Source organism: Delphinus delphis, chromosome 12, assembly GCF_949987515.2.
Source record: "Delphinus delphis chromosome 12, mDelDel1.2, whole genome shotgun sequence".
NCBI lineage: Eukaryota > Metazoa > Chordata > Mammalia > Artiodactyla > Delphinidae > Delphinus > Delphinus delphis.
Genome location: NC_082694.2, coordinates 32117072 through 32132925, shown reverse-complemented (window position 1 = coordinate 32132925; position 15854 = coordinate 32117072). Strand labels below are relative to the sequence as shown.

General features: G+C 39.7%; 1 protein-coding gene across 1 annotated transcript; it reads left to right on the top strand.

Annotated features, from left to right (window-relative positions):
* Positions 1 to 6469: 6469 nt before the first annotated feature.
* LOC132435404 (gastrokine-1) lies at positions 6470 to 11786 on the top strand. The gene is made up of 6 exons (XM_060027563.1): positions 6470 to 6508; positions 8355 to 8408; positions 8497 to 8631; positions 9596 to 9706; positions 10856 to 11003; positions 11692 to 11786. Exons 1-6 carry the CDS (start codon positions 6497 to 6499, stop codon positions 11784 to 11786), a joined length of 555 nt encoding a protein of 184 aa, XP_059883546.1. The 5' UTR covers positions 6470 to 6496.
* The last annotated feature ends 4068 nt before the right edge of the window (positions 11787 to 15854 follow it).

The following is a 15854-nucleotide window of genomic DNA, read 5'->3' as shown; positions in this document are numbered from 1 at the left end:
ATTTGCTATTTAATATCACACTCCCTTGCTCATGGGGATACTTGCAAGATAACTGCAAATCCTCAAAGGCACACAGAGCCCCCCACTGTGACTCAGCATGCAGGTGTACGTGTCTGACCTTGATCTTCCCTGCATCTGCATCCAGACCCCACAATGGAGGTAGAGGAGTGGGTTGTGGAAAGCACACCCAAGGAGGTGGGGAGAAGCAGGAGGTGGGACCACACATGAGCCACAACTCCAAGCCCCCAGGGCATGCTGCATTGTCCCATTGGACTTTACTTACAAAACACAAATTCAGAAATATAACTAATAAGAATTTCAAGTTGGCAACTTTAAAGTCTTAAGTATGGGGCTGTCTTCTGAGTATGAGTCCTGGGTAACTACGTTGGTCACATGTCCAAAAAGCCAGCCCTGCCCTCAGACAGATTTCAGGATCTTGGAGTATTAGTCCTTGTTGTTTTATATCTTTGAATCTTCTGTAGCACTTGTGCTTACTACATTAGCTGGAACATGGTTAATTTCTGTTAATTGATTACTTTTCAATATGAGAAAATGAGTAAAGAATTGTAGGCCAGCACAGCAAATGAAAAAATTTCCCTGGCCTGGATGAGGGGAGTTGGTTCCTTATTTAAATGCAGTGGGACCTCTGAAGAAAAATTACACTCCAGAATAAGTCCGAATGGATATGTTTTATTAAGCATTTCCAGGAATTGGAGACTGCAGATGTGGGTAGGAAGAGTATATAATTGAATAAACATGGAGCTCAAAATTCCCTGAAGTACCTCTGAGGATCCAACATTTTCCTCTGAGGATGTGTTCTTCCAGACGTGAACAGATTACACACCTGCGTATATTTTCTATCTGGGATGCAGAAAAGCAAACCAGTTCGGATCAGTCACTCTGCAGAAAACTCAATGATTCACAAAACCATGTTTCATTGTTCAGTCTTAGGGCAAGTCTTTTACTCTGGCCTCTTCTGCCAGGGAAGCCATGGGGATAGTTCAACGTGGGGACCACGGGGTCCTCACAAGACCTGGCCTCCAGGTGTGGCCTTCACAGCTGTAGCACTTTGGTCCTCACCGCTTAGAATCTGATTTTCATCTTCCAGTGTTCAGTTCAGTCCTTTCCAGGCCTGATTGCTATGGCTGAAGGACCACAGCATCTGCATAGCTTTCACACCACTTTCTCTAAATTGCCTCAATATGAACAATGAACAAGGAAAGTGTTATTAGCTCTAAGATAATTATAAAGTAACATGTTACTCTCACTTTGTGATTTCTATTCCTCACTTGGGCATATTTTCTCCAATTCCTTTTCAGAATGAAAGTACTTAACCAGGTTCGATTATTCTTCATAGTGATGAAAAATGAACTTCTTAGTCAATATTCTCTTTATCTCTACTTTCATGTGTTTTATAGAAATGATGTCATCACTCAGCAGACATTCTTTTAGCAAGATGCTTCCAAACTCTGTTTACAGCGCTCTAACAAACACTCAAGGTTAACAACCGATCAGAGGTATAATATATCTCTGGTTGCCTCTGAGGGGATCCAGAAGGTTCCGCAGATGCAATTGGACAGACATACAAGCAGCAACAGAAAGGCAGGGTTATATATATTTTGGAAAGCCATCGTCCTGAAGGAAATAACAAAAAGAGAAGGCTTTGTGATGCCATAAGAAAGAGCTCCTTCCACGTTGCTGTAATTTGAAAAGAATTTCTCTCTTATACAAAAAAACAACTATGTAATAAGCATGGATTTTCTGGAATTAGAAGCTTTCTAGCAATAATTATTAAACTGTTATTCTACATGTAATTATTGCTATTTTTTCAGATGTGTCATTCCTGGTCACAAATACATATGGAAGATATGATAGGAGTACCCCACTGCCACAAGCTCTGAAAGCTGTAGCCACAGGGACAGTAACTAGAGTCTTAGCTGCAGACTAGTAAACTGAGACTATGGGATAGGACAGAAGTTCTCCGCCCCGACTCCCCACCACCAGGTGACAAAGTGTGTCCAGATCTCACAATGAACCACCTGACTTGGGACCATCACAAACTGGTGCTCAGCAAGACAACAGAGGCAGAGAGACTGAGACAGAATCTCTGCATGAAGGGGCTTCCATATTCCAGCAAAGAAATTATAGAGTGAAATGAAGCAACTGAACAAAGCAAATGAACAAAGAGGGCTCTCACCCATACAGAGTGTGGGGTGAGGTGAGGTCCTGGCTGTGTGCACTGTGAGATAAAATAGGGCCTGGTTCTTGGCATGGCCTGGCTTCGAAATCTGTGGGCAGAGCAGGCTTTATTTACTCAGGGGCTGATGTGCCCCACACTAACCCTGGGCACTGGGACCACCACCTCCTGGGACTCCCTTGGTGCGTCACCATAGCCAACGTAGGGCAGCACCTCTCTAGCTGGCTCTAAACATTAGAAGTGAAAAAATATTTTGCATTTTTTATCTTCTGGCTTGAGCATCTACTTTATGCAATTCTAATTTTAAAATAGGTCTAGGGAGCATCATATATGTGCCAATATATTCTAGGTTCTATGGAGGTGACAAAAACACATCAACAGGTCCTGTCTTCCTCTCAAGGGAGGACAGGAAATGTATGAAACATAGCTCTCAGGGTGGGAGGGAGCAAGAGACTTGCTCATGCTTCCTTAAGACTTTTGACCTTGGATGAGACTAGGGTTGAGGTCAGGGTTGACACCGCCACACACACGTATACACATTTTCATACCTACCATACAAAGTACAGAGGAAGAGGTTCTTCTGATTTTTGAAGCTGTTGAAATAGCAATATTATATAAAGGAGGAATTTTTTTAAAATCCAAGATTTATCCTCAGAGGCAGCACAATTGTTTTCTCCCTAAGGAAGTTGCCCCACAGGAATGTTAATAGGTGTTAGGAAAAATAAATCAATAAAAGAAAAAAGAAAAACCAGGTTCTATGGTCAGTTAAGTTTAGAAGAATCTGGATGAAACAACATGATATAGATTTCTTCTCAACAGATTCCTGGGCACATTTGATATGTGAATGTGAGTTGTCTCTCTCTAAGAGGGAGATTATTGAACCCTGAACTCTATCTATCTATCTATCTATCTATCTATCTATCTATCTATTTACTTGTCATGGAGCATCTTCCAGAACAGCACTCCATAGGCCCACTGGAAAATATGTCAACCTCAACTCCTTGGTAAGTAAGATATGACACACAAAAAGTATCCTAGGCACTGCACCATGGACCAAAGTGACCACCCATGGCTGAGTGTAAAGGCACCACGCTGTCCACTCTGACTTTGAAGTGACGTGACAATTCCTAAAGCAGATGAAAGCCTCTTCACAAAGCCCAGAGATAAACCCACACACATATGGTCACCTTATCTTTGATAAAGGAGGCAGGAATGTACATTGGAGAAAGGACAGCCTCTTCAATAAGTGGTGCTGGGAGAACTGGACAGCTACATGTAAAAGAATGAAATTAGAACACTCCTTAACACCATACACAAAAATAAACTCAAAATGGATTAAAGACCTAAATGTAAGGCCAGATACTATAAAACTCTTAGAGGAAAACATAGGCAGAACATTCTATGACATAAATCACAGCAAGATCCTTTTTGACCCACCTCCTAGAGAAGTGGAAATAAAAACAAAAATAAACAAATGGGACCTAATGAAACTTAAAAGCTTTTGCACAGCAAAAGAAATCATAAACAAGATGAAAAGACAACCCTCAGAATGGGAGGAAATATTTGCAAATGAAGCAACTGACAAAGGATTAATCTCCAAAATATACAAGCAGCTCATGCAGCTCAATATCAAAAAAACAAACAACCCAATCCAAAAATGGGCAGAAGACCTAAATAGACATTTCTCCAAAGAAGATATACAGATTGCCGACAAACACATGAAAGAATGCTCAACATCATTAATCATTAGAGAAATGCAAATCAAAGCTACAATGAGATATCATCTCACACCAGTCAGAATGGCCATCATCAAAAAATCTACAAACAACAAATGCTGGAGAGGGTGTGGAGAAAAGGGAACCTCATGCACTGCTGGTGGGAATGTAAATTGATACAGCCACTATGGAGAACAGTATGGAGGTTCCTTAAAAAACTAAAAATAGAACTACCATATGACCCAGCAATCCCACTACTGGGCATATACCCTGAGAAAACCATAATTCAAAAAGAGTCATGTACCACAATGTTCATTACAGCTCTATTTACAATAGCCAGGAGATGGAAGCAACCTAAGTGTCCATCAACAGATGAATGGATAAAGAAGATGCGGCACATATATACAATGGAATATTACTCAGCCATAAAAAGAAACAAAATTGAGTTATTTGTAGTGAGGTGGATGGACCTAGAGTCTGTCATACAGAGTGAAGTAAGTCAGAAAGAGAAAAACAAATACCATATGCTAACACATATATATGGAATCTAAAAAAAATGGTTCTGAAGAACCTAGGGGCAGGACAGGAATAAACATGCAGATGTAGAGAGTGGACATAAAGACATGGGGAGGGGGAAGGGTAAGCTGGGACGAAGTGAGAGAGAGGCATGGACATATATACACTATCAAATGTAAAATCGATAGCTAGTGGGAAGCAGCTGCATAGCACAGGGACATCAGCTAGGTGGTTTGTGACCACCTAGAGGGGTGGGATAGGGTGGGAGGGAGGGAGACGCAAGAGGGAGAAGATATGGGGATATATGTATATGTATAGCTGAATCAGTTTGTTATACAGCAGAAACTAACACAACATTGTAAAGCAATTATACTCCAACAAAGATGTTAAAAAAAAAAAAAAAGAAAGGAAACCTCTTCACAGATGGCTGCCCTCCATCCCAGGCTTAGTGATCTTTTGCAGCTAAAGAGCAAGTTTGGAAGAGATTAGTGGACACATTAAAAACATAAACAAAATCTTACCACAGCTACACTAATCCACTCATGCTAACATTCTGAAAGTGATGTGGGTAGTTAATCAAGCTTTACAACCATGTGACCCAGTGCTGTGATTCCAATCCATGCATATACGGATAATCATGGGCTCAGGAAGGTTTTCAAAGGGGAAATTTATAGATCAGTGATTCATGAGACAGTTTTTCTCCTCAGCAATCTTATTTACTAGCTTCCATTTGTAAGAGAGAGCAGGAAAAAAATTGAAACTTTAATTCACCTCCAAGATTGTTTTGAGCATTTACTTGTTTGCCCAAGTGATAAAATCTACTCTCTGCTTCTGCTGAAAACATTTTAAAAAATTATTTTAACATCATTTCTGAAAATTAAATTATCTAGAAACAAATAAGAGGACAGGGATTCCTTTTATAGCTCCAGGGAAAAAAAAGAAAAAAGTTTCCCACTTGGATATGGGAAAGACATGATGGAGGCCGTGGCATGTGAGTTGGGCCTTGAAAAATAAATAGCAATTACCAATTAGAGAAAGGCAAGGGGTTGGCACTCCAGGGTGAAGGAACTACATGTGCGAAGGCATAGAGGCATGAACCACCCTGAATATTCCCACCAACGTGGAACTGTGGTGTAGCTGGAATATAGGTTTATAGAGCAACAGATACACCTGGGGAGACTTAGGAAACCTTATTATAAAGGACCCTCTGTGCCATTCCAGTGAGCTTGAAGTTTATCTTGTAGGCTGCCAGTGAAAGTTGCTAAGCGTGGTGGAGTCAGTTTATTTATACATGTATTTTTAAAAGACAACCTTAGGGAAAATGTGGGGGAAATGCACTGGAATATGAGAGACTGATGACCAGAATGATCAGTTACACAACTGCGGTAAAAGTCCAGGTGAATGAAGCTGTGGGCAAAGCCAGAGTCGAGCATCGATTCTGACTGAGATGAAATGACAAGGTTTAGTAACTAACTGGATGGTTAGAAAAAAGACCAAAGAGAGCCCCAGATTTTCTAACTAGATGTATGGTCCTGTCATCCAAAGAGCTCAGGATTGCAGAGAAGGTTATAGGTTTTGTGGGAGTAGCTAATAGAACATGTTTAGCCTAAGCAAAGGCAACACAGTGGCTTGGTTAAAGGTACGAAGAGGAAACCATCCACATTCTTACAGGAGCTGCTATCCACAATGCCCACAGTTTCTTGCCTTGTTTGATTTTAGGGATGATTCTTTTTCTGAATCTGAGTAATATCAATATATAAGATACCCACACCCACAGCTTCGGTTGGCACAGAAGTTATCATAAATCATACTGAGTTTTGTTTTGATATCTTCAACTTCAACAAACAGTGAGTCAGATCAACTCCATGTCAAAATACCTTGCTAACCAGACGGATATTCCAAAAGGCTTCCTGGCACACCAGAACGTAGCACAGATATGGAAAATGGAGAAAGATAAGTCTTGGACCCCACCTGTTCACACCTAGCTTGAGTAAGTTGGTCAAGTATAAATATGAGAAGACTTTTCTTCTGAGTCCACGCCTGGCTTCATTGCTTTGGTGAAGTCAAGATGAAGTTCACAGTGAGTAGATATTTCCTTTTGAATTTATTCCCTTATAACTGGAGACTGTTAATATTCTGAGCTAAGGGGGTCTGCTTCTTATGACAATATCACTTTAATGCAAAATTTTGTAAAAATAATCATCATCATCATCATCTCTTTTCTTTTCATGGAATCATGGCATTTATAAGCATCTCTATAGAGAAGGATAGTTATACTGGGATTGGTCAGATGCCTGAGCATCTTACACTATGCTATGTTTAAAAAAATTACCTTCCAGATCTCCTGATTCAGGTCTGGGCACAGAGCAAGCAGTCTCTAACCCTAGAAAATGTCTGACTTTTCATACCTTCTTCAATTCCCTTTTTGACCAAAACTTCTGAGTATGTTCAGGCAAGATAAAAAGCTTATTATCAAAACAAATTGGCAAGAGACTTACTGTCACATTCTCCCCTGTGAAATGGATCTCTAAGAAAGTTCTACCTTGGACCCTGTCTGTAGCCATTTATTCATGAAAACACTTGAAGCATGAAGCTAGTGCAACATCTCACTTGTGTTTCCATGTAAAAGGCTGAAGAGTGTAGCAAATGGACCACAAAATTCTACCAAAGTAACTAGTGGTGCTGTGTGTCTCATAACAGGATGCAGAAGCGCTAGAGTCAGGTAAATATTTTCATGTTTTGACATACTAAACATTAAAATATATTACAGCAGACTCTGCTTCATAATGGAGTTGCAAGTGTGAAATAATTTTCTAGAAATAAGTTCTATTTTTATGTTTTGGTTTTTTGGCCACGAGACATGTGGGATCTTAGCTCCCCAACCAGGGATCAAACCCTCACCCCCTGCATTGGAAGGCGAAGTCTTAACCACTGGACCACCAGGGAAATCCCTAGAAATAATTTCTACTAATAGGAAGGTTAAAAAAAAAAAAAAAAAAGAGCTCCAGACACAGGTCATATCTGGTTTCTCTTCTGGTTCAGCCTTGAGCAAAAGGTACACCTTTGGCCAAGTCACTCAACTTCTGAAGTTCAGTTTCCTCATCTGTGAAAGGATTATGTTGTACTAATCGACCTCTAAAATTTCTTCCACCTCTGAATTTTTTTAATCTCCTTCTTAAACTATCAGGGGAAACATCAAACCAATTTTTTAAATTACCTTGAATTACGAGTGCAGTTCTCAAACCATTTTGTTCCAGGCAAAGGGAATGAAGATAAGCGCCCAGAATCACGCACCCTGCATAAAGCTCTGTGTTCTGAGAACAAGCGTTGTGTACTCAATGACACATGACTACATCAGGTGTCCTGGGACAGTGATTGACTTCCCTTCTGCTAAGCACATTTGACAGCCAGACACCCCATCCTTGGCTTCTCATCATTCATATCCAATCTGCTTACTAATCCATTACTTGAAAACAATTTTTAAATAAAAAGACTACTGCTATTAGGGGGTCTAGGAAGAGAAGAAACATTCAGGGCAATAAATAGGAAAATTAAATCATTTTCAGATGTGGTTCTCAGAACTTAAAACCATTTTCATACCATATATGCTATTCAGTTTCAACTGTATTTTTCAATATACTGACACTTCATCGGTATTTCATAAGACCTACATTAAAAATTCTAAACCAATCAACATAATTACTTATAATTAACCTACAATTCAACATTATCATTAAAACTTCCTATGGTTAAAAACATAGAAGACCAAAGAAGAAGAAAAGACAGACCACTCAATAGAGTGGTAAAGTTAGTAAGTATTTTTATAAGCTTAGATAAAGAAAGAAGACGAGGCCATCGTTTTGCCATTTAACAGTAGACCATCGTTTTGCCATTTAACAGTAGACCAATGTTATTTGTGATTTCAGATTGTCTTTGCTGGACTTGTTGGCATCTTTCTGACTCCTGCCCTTGCTAACTATGTAAGTCTCATTTTTTAAAGTGTGTTACCAAAATGCATTTGCAAAGAAATGTGGTATTAAATCAATGTCAATTTCTTGTAAATTACAGAATATCAATGTCAACGACAACAACAGTGGTGGAGGTGGGCAGCAGTCAGTGAGCGTCAACAACGAACATAAGGTGGCCAATGTTGACAATAACAACGGATGGGACTCGTGGAATTCCGTCTGGGACTATGAATATGTAGGTAGCCCACATGCAATTTCTGTTCTTTGCAAAATGGCATTTCTTTTTTAACGACAGCAAAAATTGCCTGCTAACCATAAAAAATTTTTAAATGATGTAAATTCTAACTGCACATAAGCACAGAGTTATAAGGAAAAATGCTTATTTTGCTCACCCAGTTTCACTCCCTAGATATAATTGCTGTTAATAAGTTTCTCACAGTAAGTTAAAATTCATACCAGTGTGAATAGTAATTAGGATCCACTATGCTGTGAGGCTATAAGACAAATATGACATCTTTTGCTTTACCTGCAGAAACCCTCAGTAAAGACAAAAGACCTTCATAATATTACTGCTGCCAAAGCACAATCTATCTCACTCTATTGTCAATTTCCTTCTAAAAAGACAGAAATTGACATTTCATCTGTAACTCAAAAAGACCAAAGGAAATGTAAATGACAATATTAATTAGTAAGAGAGTAAAAACAAAAACAAAACAAAACAAAAAAAAACCAGTTGTTTCTTGTTAGAACACCCAGCTCTGCAATTACCAGCTCTATATTTAACAAACTTTGTACTTTAGAAAAGCCAACTCCTTATAGTTTCAGTTTTATCATCTGGTCAAATAGAAAACGAATTCCTGTCTTACCTGCCTCCTTGAAATGTTGTGAAGATCAAAGGAGATTAAAATATGACAGTATTTTAAATTTTATTTCAGCAGAACAGACATATGTCGAGGGACTCTTCCCAGGCTAGAACCTGAAGCAAGTTCAACACTCAGTCTCTCCCTCAAAGAGTTTGTGGTCTATCCTTACAAATGTTAGCAATAAATATGATTGCAAAACAGGGTCAGATCCAGCACTTTTATCCCAGTTCATCGTGATCTCAGAGTTCCATTTCCCTCTGCTGGTGAAACTAATTTCTGATGAGAAAAGCACCTTGGAGAACATAACTCCTTACCATCTACCATCTTCTGTAATAGGGCTTTGCTGTAACCAGGCTCTTTAAGAAGAAGTCATGCATTGTGCACAAAATGAACAAGGCAGTCATGCCCTCTTTTCAAGCCCTTGATACACTGGTCAAGGAAAAGAAGGTAAAAATAAAAGTCTTTTTATTTTTACTCGGGGAAGTCTTATGATTTCCAACAAATAATGAGAAGGTCATAGCTGTTCCCTCTTGATCACAGTATGTTGTTCTGTGGAGCAAAAAAAGGAAAAGAGGAATTGGTAATTGCCTGAGGAGAGAGAGCTGCCACCACAGTCAAATGCTGTGGCTCACAATTGCCTCCACAGAAGCCGATCAAAACACCTCACCTTTACTGTTAGCGGAGCAAAGCTCTGCTCACACCAGTGGGAGCCCTCAGTACTTCAAGGACTTTTTTCTGCAAGACTTGGTTAGGAGGCTTCCCTGGTGGCGCAGTGGTTGCGAGTCCGCCTGCCGATGCAGGGGACGCGGGTTCGTGCCCCGGTCTGGGATGATCCCACATGCCGCGGAGCGGCTGGGTCCGTGAGCCATGGCCACTGAGCCTGCGCGTCCGCAGCCTGTGCTTCGCAACGGGAGAAGCCACAGCAGTGAGAGGCCCGCGTACCGCAAAAAAAAAAAAAAAAAAAAAGAGTTGGTTAGGGTTATTTGATGTAGCAAATAAAAATAGAGGATACCCAGTTAAGTTTGAATTTCAAATAAACAATAGGTAATTTTTAGCATAAGTATGTCCTATGCAATATTTGGGACATACTTATACTTACAAGTGATCTGTTATTTATCTGAAATTAAAATTTAACTGGGTGTCCTGTATTTTATCTGGCAACCCTACTTGGGGTAGGTGGGGAGAGGGGATCTATCATTCTTTAAAATGTCAGCCTGAGTTTCTATCCCTATAACTGATAAGTGGGTAACTTTACTGACAGTGTAGAGAAAACTGCATTCTCAGAAACTGATTATCATATAAATCAATCCAAGAAATATAAGATGACCAAATGAGGTTCAACCTTCAGAATAAATTTACCCTCAGACTTCTGTTTATACGAAAAGCTGGGGTTTCAAACCAGCGAAATTCCTTGGGACACTACAAAATTCTGAGATATACAGGGCTGGAATTGGTCCTTCTTCATTCTGATTATGGAAAAGTTATAGCCAAGCAATACCCCCCTTGTTGACCTTGAACCTAACCCCCAACCCAACAAACCACTGGGCTTAGCACTCCTTCTCTCTCCTCCTTTCCACCTGTCTTGTGCACACTCAGCTTCAGGGTAAAGGACTAGGGAAACCATCTCCCAAGAGCCTGATATACACAGTCAACCCTGACAAAGTCAACAACCTGAGCCAGTTTGGAAAATCCATCATTGCCATGTGTAAGGGGATACCAACATACATGGCTGAAGAGATTCAAGGTGAGTAGCCTCTCTACTGTGCACTCCAAGTTAATGCTGGTGGGATTGTCAGACTATTTTCTGGGCGTGTCCACAGAGGACACCAATTACTCGAGAGACGGTAATCAAGGTTAACACTTCTGTAGCGCTTGCTTTGTGCCACGCGCTATTCTATGTGCTTTAAGTGTGTTAACTCATTTGCTCCTGACCGCAATCTTATGTGATAGGTTTTATTGTTATTCTCACTTTCTGATGAGGAAACAGGGACAGAGAGAGGTCACAAACCCCTTGCCTGGGTCAATCCTAAGCATTTGAGCTCTGGACTCTGTGCTTTTAACCACCCTGAAATATTTCCTTTCAAGGGTGAATCTAGAGTAAGCTCAAGACATATTCAAAGAAATGCATGAACCACTAAATGAAAGGAGAACACCAATAGACTCTATTGGCTTTTTATAGCTCAAACAATCACTAATTCTGGGCATTCAAAGAATAATTTACATAAAAACAAAGAGTTCACACGGGGACCTAACATAACAGCAACTTTCCAGATCTCTGAATTGATTGATTTAATCTTGATAGCTAGCTAGCTAAATCTTGAAATTACTGCAGAGCTAGTTTGAAAACTGTGTGACATTCCTTGCCTCTATCCCCTAAAAAAACAGGTCCTTGAAAAGGCATTGATATTGGTTTCTTCTTTTCTTTTTATCAGAGCCAAGCCAGATTTTACACATAGGAAAATGCTTCAATATTGATATACTCTGGATTCTGAACATTTCCTTCTGTGGAGGAACAGTGGAGAACTAAAAAAAAACGCTGCGGTGGGTTTAGCCATCAGAATATTCTATGCAGAAAAATATGGGTTCTAATGGTTTTTAATGATGTCATTCTGAAATGTTTTCTCCTAGTCCTGTCTGGTTTCTTTAAGTGTCAACAAACCTATTTAGCACTGAGTTCAATTTACACTAAAATTCTTTATGATTTCTATTTGGAAAAAAATGCAATGTGGTGGCAGCAAGTTGTCAAAGTGCATTAGACCCAGCCATTAGCCTATACTCAGGATGTGTCCCTTATAAAGAACGCCTTTAGCTGCTTCAGATACCACTAACCACAGCTCTGGGAATAGTTCCAAGACCATCCAACTACCGTGAAAACAGCTCTATAATTGATGTGCACAGTAACGTTTTAAATCAGCGAGGGCAGAAATCCACTCAAAGTAGCTTGAGCCAGAAAAGGGGAGGAGGTGTATTACAAGGATATTGGAATATCTAAAATACTCTTAGGGCAAGAAAAGCAGCTGGTATCAAAAAGACTGAAAACAGGAACTATACTGGTACCAAGACTCAAGTCTCCTTCTCTCTCCCTGAAGCCACATATTAGCTCTTCTCTGCTCCTCTTAAATTCAGCTTCTCTCTTCTCTCCATCTTGATGACGTTTACTGTACTCATGGCAGAAGATGGTCAAACCAAAATGTGAGCCTCATCTCCCATGTTTATGTGTCTTTCCAGCTCACGAGGTCAAGTCTAATACTTTTGAATCCAAATTCCAATTTTTCTTCACCCTGTATGGTTCAAGAGCCCACAACCTCTACTCTTTGACGGCCAGGGGAGTGAAGTCACATGGTACATGTACAGCATTGGGGTCTCCACTGAAGGAGAATGATCTCAGAGAAAACAGATGTGCCTAATGTTGTGTATTCCAGTATGAAACTACAGTTCATTTTTAAAAATTACTCCCATATATATTTTTTTAAATCCTGGATAGCATAAAAGAATAGATATCTAATCCATTCCCATGTCTTCATATAAGGTATCCCTAAATAACCCTAACAAACAAAGCTAAACGCATTGAGTCCCACCATTTTGAAAAATACCAGTATTTACCAGTCCTTATTGGGAAAAATTATTTTCTTTATCCTGAGGCAATTCCACTGCTGTTCATAAGAAGTGTACTACCAGTATAGTAGAACTTCCACAACATCCTGAAGCCATGAGATGTGGAAACCTGTCAAAAACCCATCAAAGATCAAGATCTTAGATACTGCCCTCTTATGAGTGAGAAAGAAAGAAAACCATCACTCACCAACTGGACACAATGTCATGTAGCTGACTTCTGGGAAGCAGTGAATCCCATGTTTCTTAGAAGAATTGTCACATCACTATTTCAGGATAAGAAATTAAATTCACAAAAGACCCTGAGTAGTCAAAGCAATCTTGAGAAAGAAAAACTGAGCTGGAGGAATCAGGCTCCCAGACTTCAGACTATACTACAAAGCTACAGTAATCAAGTCAGTATGGTACTGGCACAAAAAACTGAAATATAGATCAATGGAAGAGGATAGAGAAAGCTCAGAGATAAACCCACACACATATGGTCACCTTATTTTTGATAAAGGAGGCAAGAATATACGATGGAGAAAAGACAACCTCTTCAATAAGTGCTGCTGTGAAAACTGGACAGCTACATGTAAAAGAATGAAATTAGAACACTCCCTAACACCATAAACAAAAATAAACTCAAAATGGATTAAAGACCTAAATGTAAGGCCAGATACTATAAAACTCTTAGAGGAAAACATAGGCAGAACATTCTATGACATAAATCACAGCAAGATCCTTTTTGACCCACCTCCTAGAGAAGTGGAAATAAAAACAAAAATAAACAAATGGGACCTAATGAAACTTAAAAGCTTTTGCACAGCAAAGGAAACCATAAACAAGACGAAAAGACAACCCTCAGAATGGGAGAATATATTTGCAAATGAAGCAACTGACAAAGGATTAATCTCCAAAATATACAAGCAGCTCATGCAGCTCAATATCAAAAAAACAAACAACGCAATCCAAAAATGGGCAGAAGACCTAAATAGACATTTCTCCAAAGAAGACATACAGATTGCCAACAAACACATGAAAGGATGCTCAACATCACTAATCATTAGAGAAATGCAAATCAAAACTACAATGAGGTATCACCTCACACCAGTCAGAATGGCCATCATCAAAAAAATACAAACATTAAATGCTGGAGAGGGTGTGGAGAAAAGGGAACCCTCTTGCACTGTTGGTGGGAACGTAAATTGATACAGCCACTATGGAGAACAGTATGGAGGTTCCTTAAAAAACTAAAAATAGAACTACCATATGACCCAGCAGTCCCACTACTGGGCATATACCCTGAGAAAACCATAATTCAAAAAGAGTCATGTACCACAATGTTCACTGCAGCTCTATTTACACAAGAAAATTCCAGGCCAAGATGGTTTCTATGTTGAGGTTTTACAAACATTGAAAATACAGATTATTCTAATCTTATAAAACTATTCAAATGTATGGGAGCAGGGGGAGATGTACTCTCCAATTCATTTCATGAGAATACTGTTTGCTTGATTCCAAAACCGGGCAGGTATGAGAAAGGAAAAGTACAGGGCAATCTCTGTCATAAAAACAGATGCAAAACATCTCAACAAAACGATAGCAGACCTATTGAGCAAAGTGTAGAAAAGATAATACAGCGTGACTATGTGGGATTTTTCCTAGCAATGCCAGTTGGTTTGATATTAGGAAATCAATAATGTAGTTTGCCACATTAAAAGATCAAAAGACGACAAACTTATGATGTATCTCAATAGCAGCAAAATTACCTAATAGAGTTGAATATTCATGCACAATAAAAAAGCAATTCTTAGGAAATTTGGAATTAAAAGAATTTCATTAAATAGACTAAGACCACCTAAAACTTCATTAAACAGACTCTAAGCATGATGTAAAACAGTGAAAGCATTTCCATTAAAACAAGAAACAGAACAAGATGCCTGCTGTCACAACTTCTAGAAATATTGTGCTGAAAGTAAGTAAAGTCAGAAAAAGAAATATTAAATATAAAGATTAGAAGGAAAGAAAAGAAGAAAAAACTATCATTATGTCCAGATGCCATGGTTTTCTGTGTAAAAAATACAAATCTATAGATAAGTTATGGGAGTCAGAGCATTTAGAAAAGTTTCCGAATACGAAAATAACCATCAAATATGAATTGCCTTTCAATATGTCGGCAGCAAACATACAGAAACTTTAGTTTTTTTTTTTTGTTTTTTTTTTTGTTTTTTTTTTTTTTTTTTGCGGTACACGGGCCTCTCACTGCTGTGGCCTCTCCCGTTGCGGAGCACAGGCTCCGGACGCGCAGGCTCAGCGGCCATGGCTCACGGGCCCAGCCGCTCCGCGGCATGTGGGATCCTCCCGGACCGGGGCACGAACCCGCGTCCCCTGCATCGGCAGGCGGACTCTCAACCACTGCGCCACCAGGGAAGCCCGAAACTTTAGTTTTTTAAATAACATGCATAATAGCAGCAAGAGATATGACATACCTAGGAAAAATTGCTTAATTTATTTAAGAATATTTCTTAAGTATCTGCAATATGCGTAGCACTATTGCACACACTTGAAACTCATCAGCAAATAAAAATGAAAAGATCCTTGCTTCATGCAGCTAAAATATTAGTTACAGGAGGCAAGAATAAATGACAAATACATTCAACAAACAGACAAATACGTAAATAAATAGGATATTTGGTAGGATAGTATTGTGTACTATTAATTAATAGGATATAAAATGAGAAATGCTGAGCTTCCCTGGTGGTACAGTGGTTGAGAGTCCGCCTGCCGACGCAGGGGACACGAGTTCGTGCCCCGGTCCGCGAGGATCCCACGTGCGGCAGAGCTGCTGGGGCCATGAGCCATGGCCGCTGGGCCTGCGCGTCCGGAGCCTGTGCTCCGCAACGGGAGAGGCTGCAACAGTGAGAGGCCCGCGTACCGCAATGAGAAATGCTAAGGGAAAACTGCAGAGCAGGGTAAGAGGAATCAAGAATGCCAGGAGATA

Bases quoted from the DNA above. Each gene is read 5' to 3' on its own strand.
- LOC132435404 (XM_060027563.1), top strand. The intron at 8,409-8,496 runs GTAAGTCTCATT...TGTAAATTACAG, and splicing joins CTCCTGCCCTTGCTAACTAT to AATATCAATGTCAACGACAA. The intron at 9,707-10,855 runs GTAAAAATAAAA...GTGCACACTCAG, and splicing joins CACTGGTCAAGGAAAAGAAG to CTTCAGGGTAAAGGACTAGG.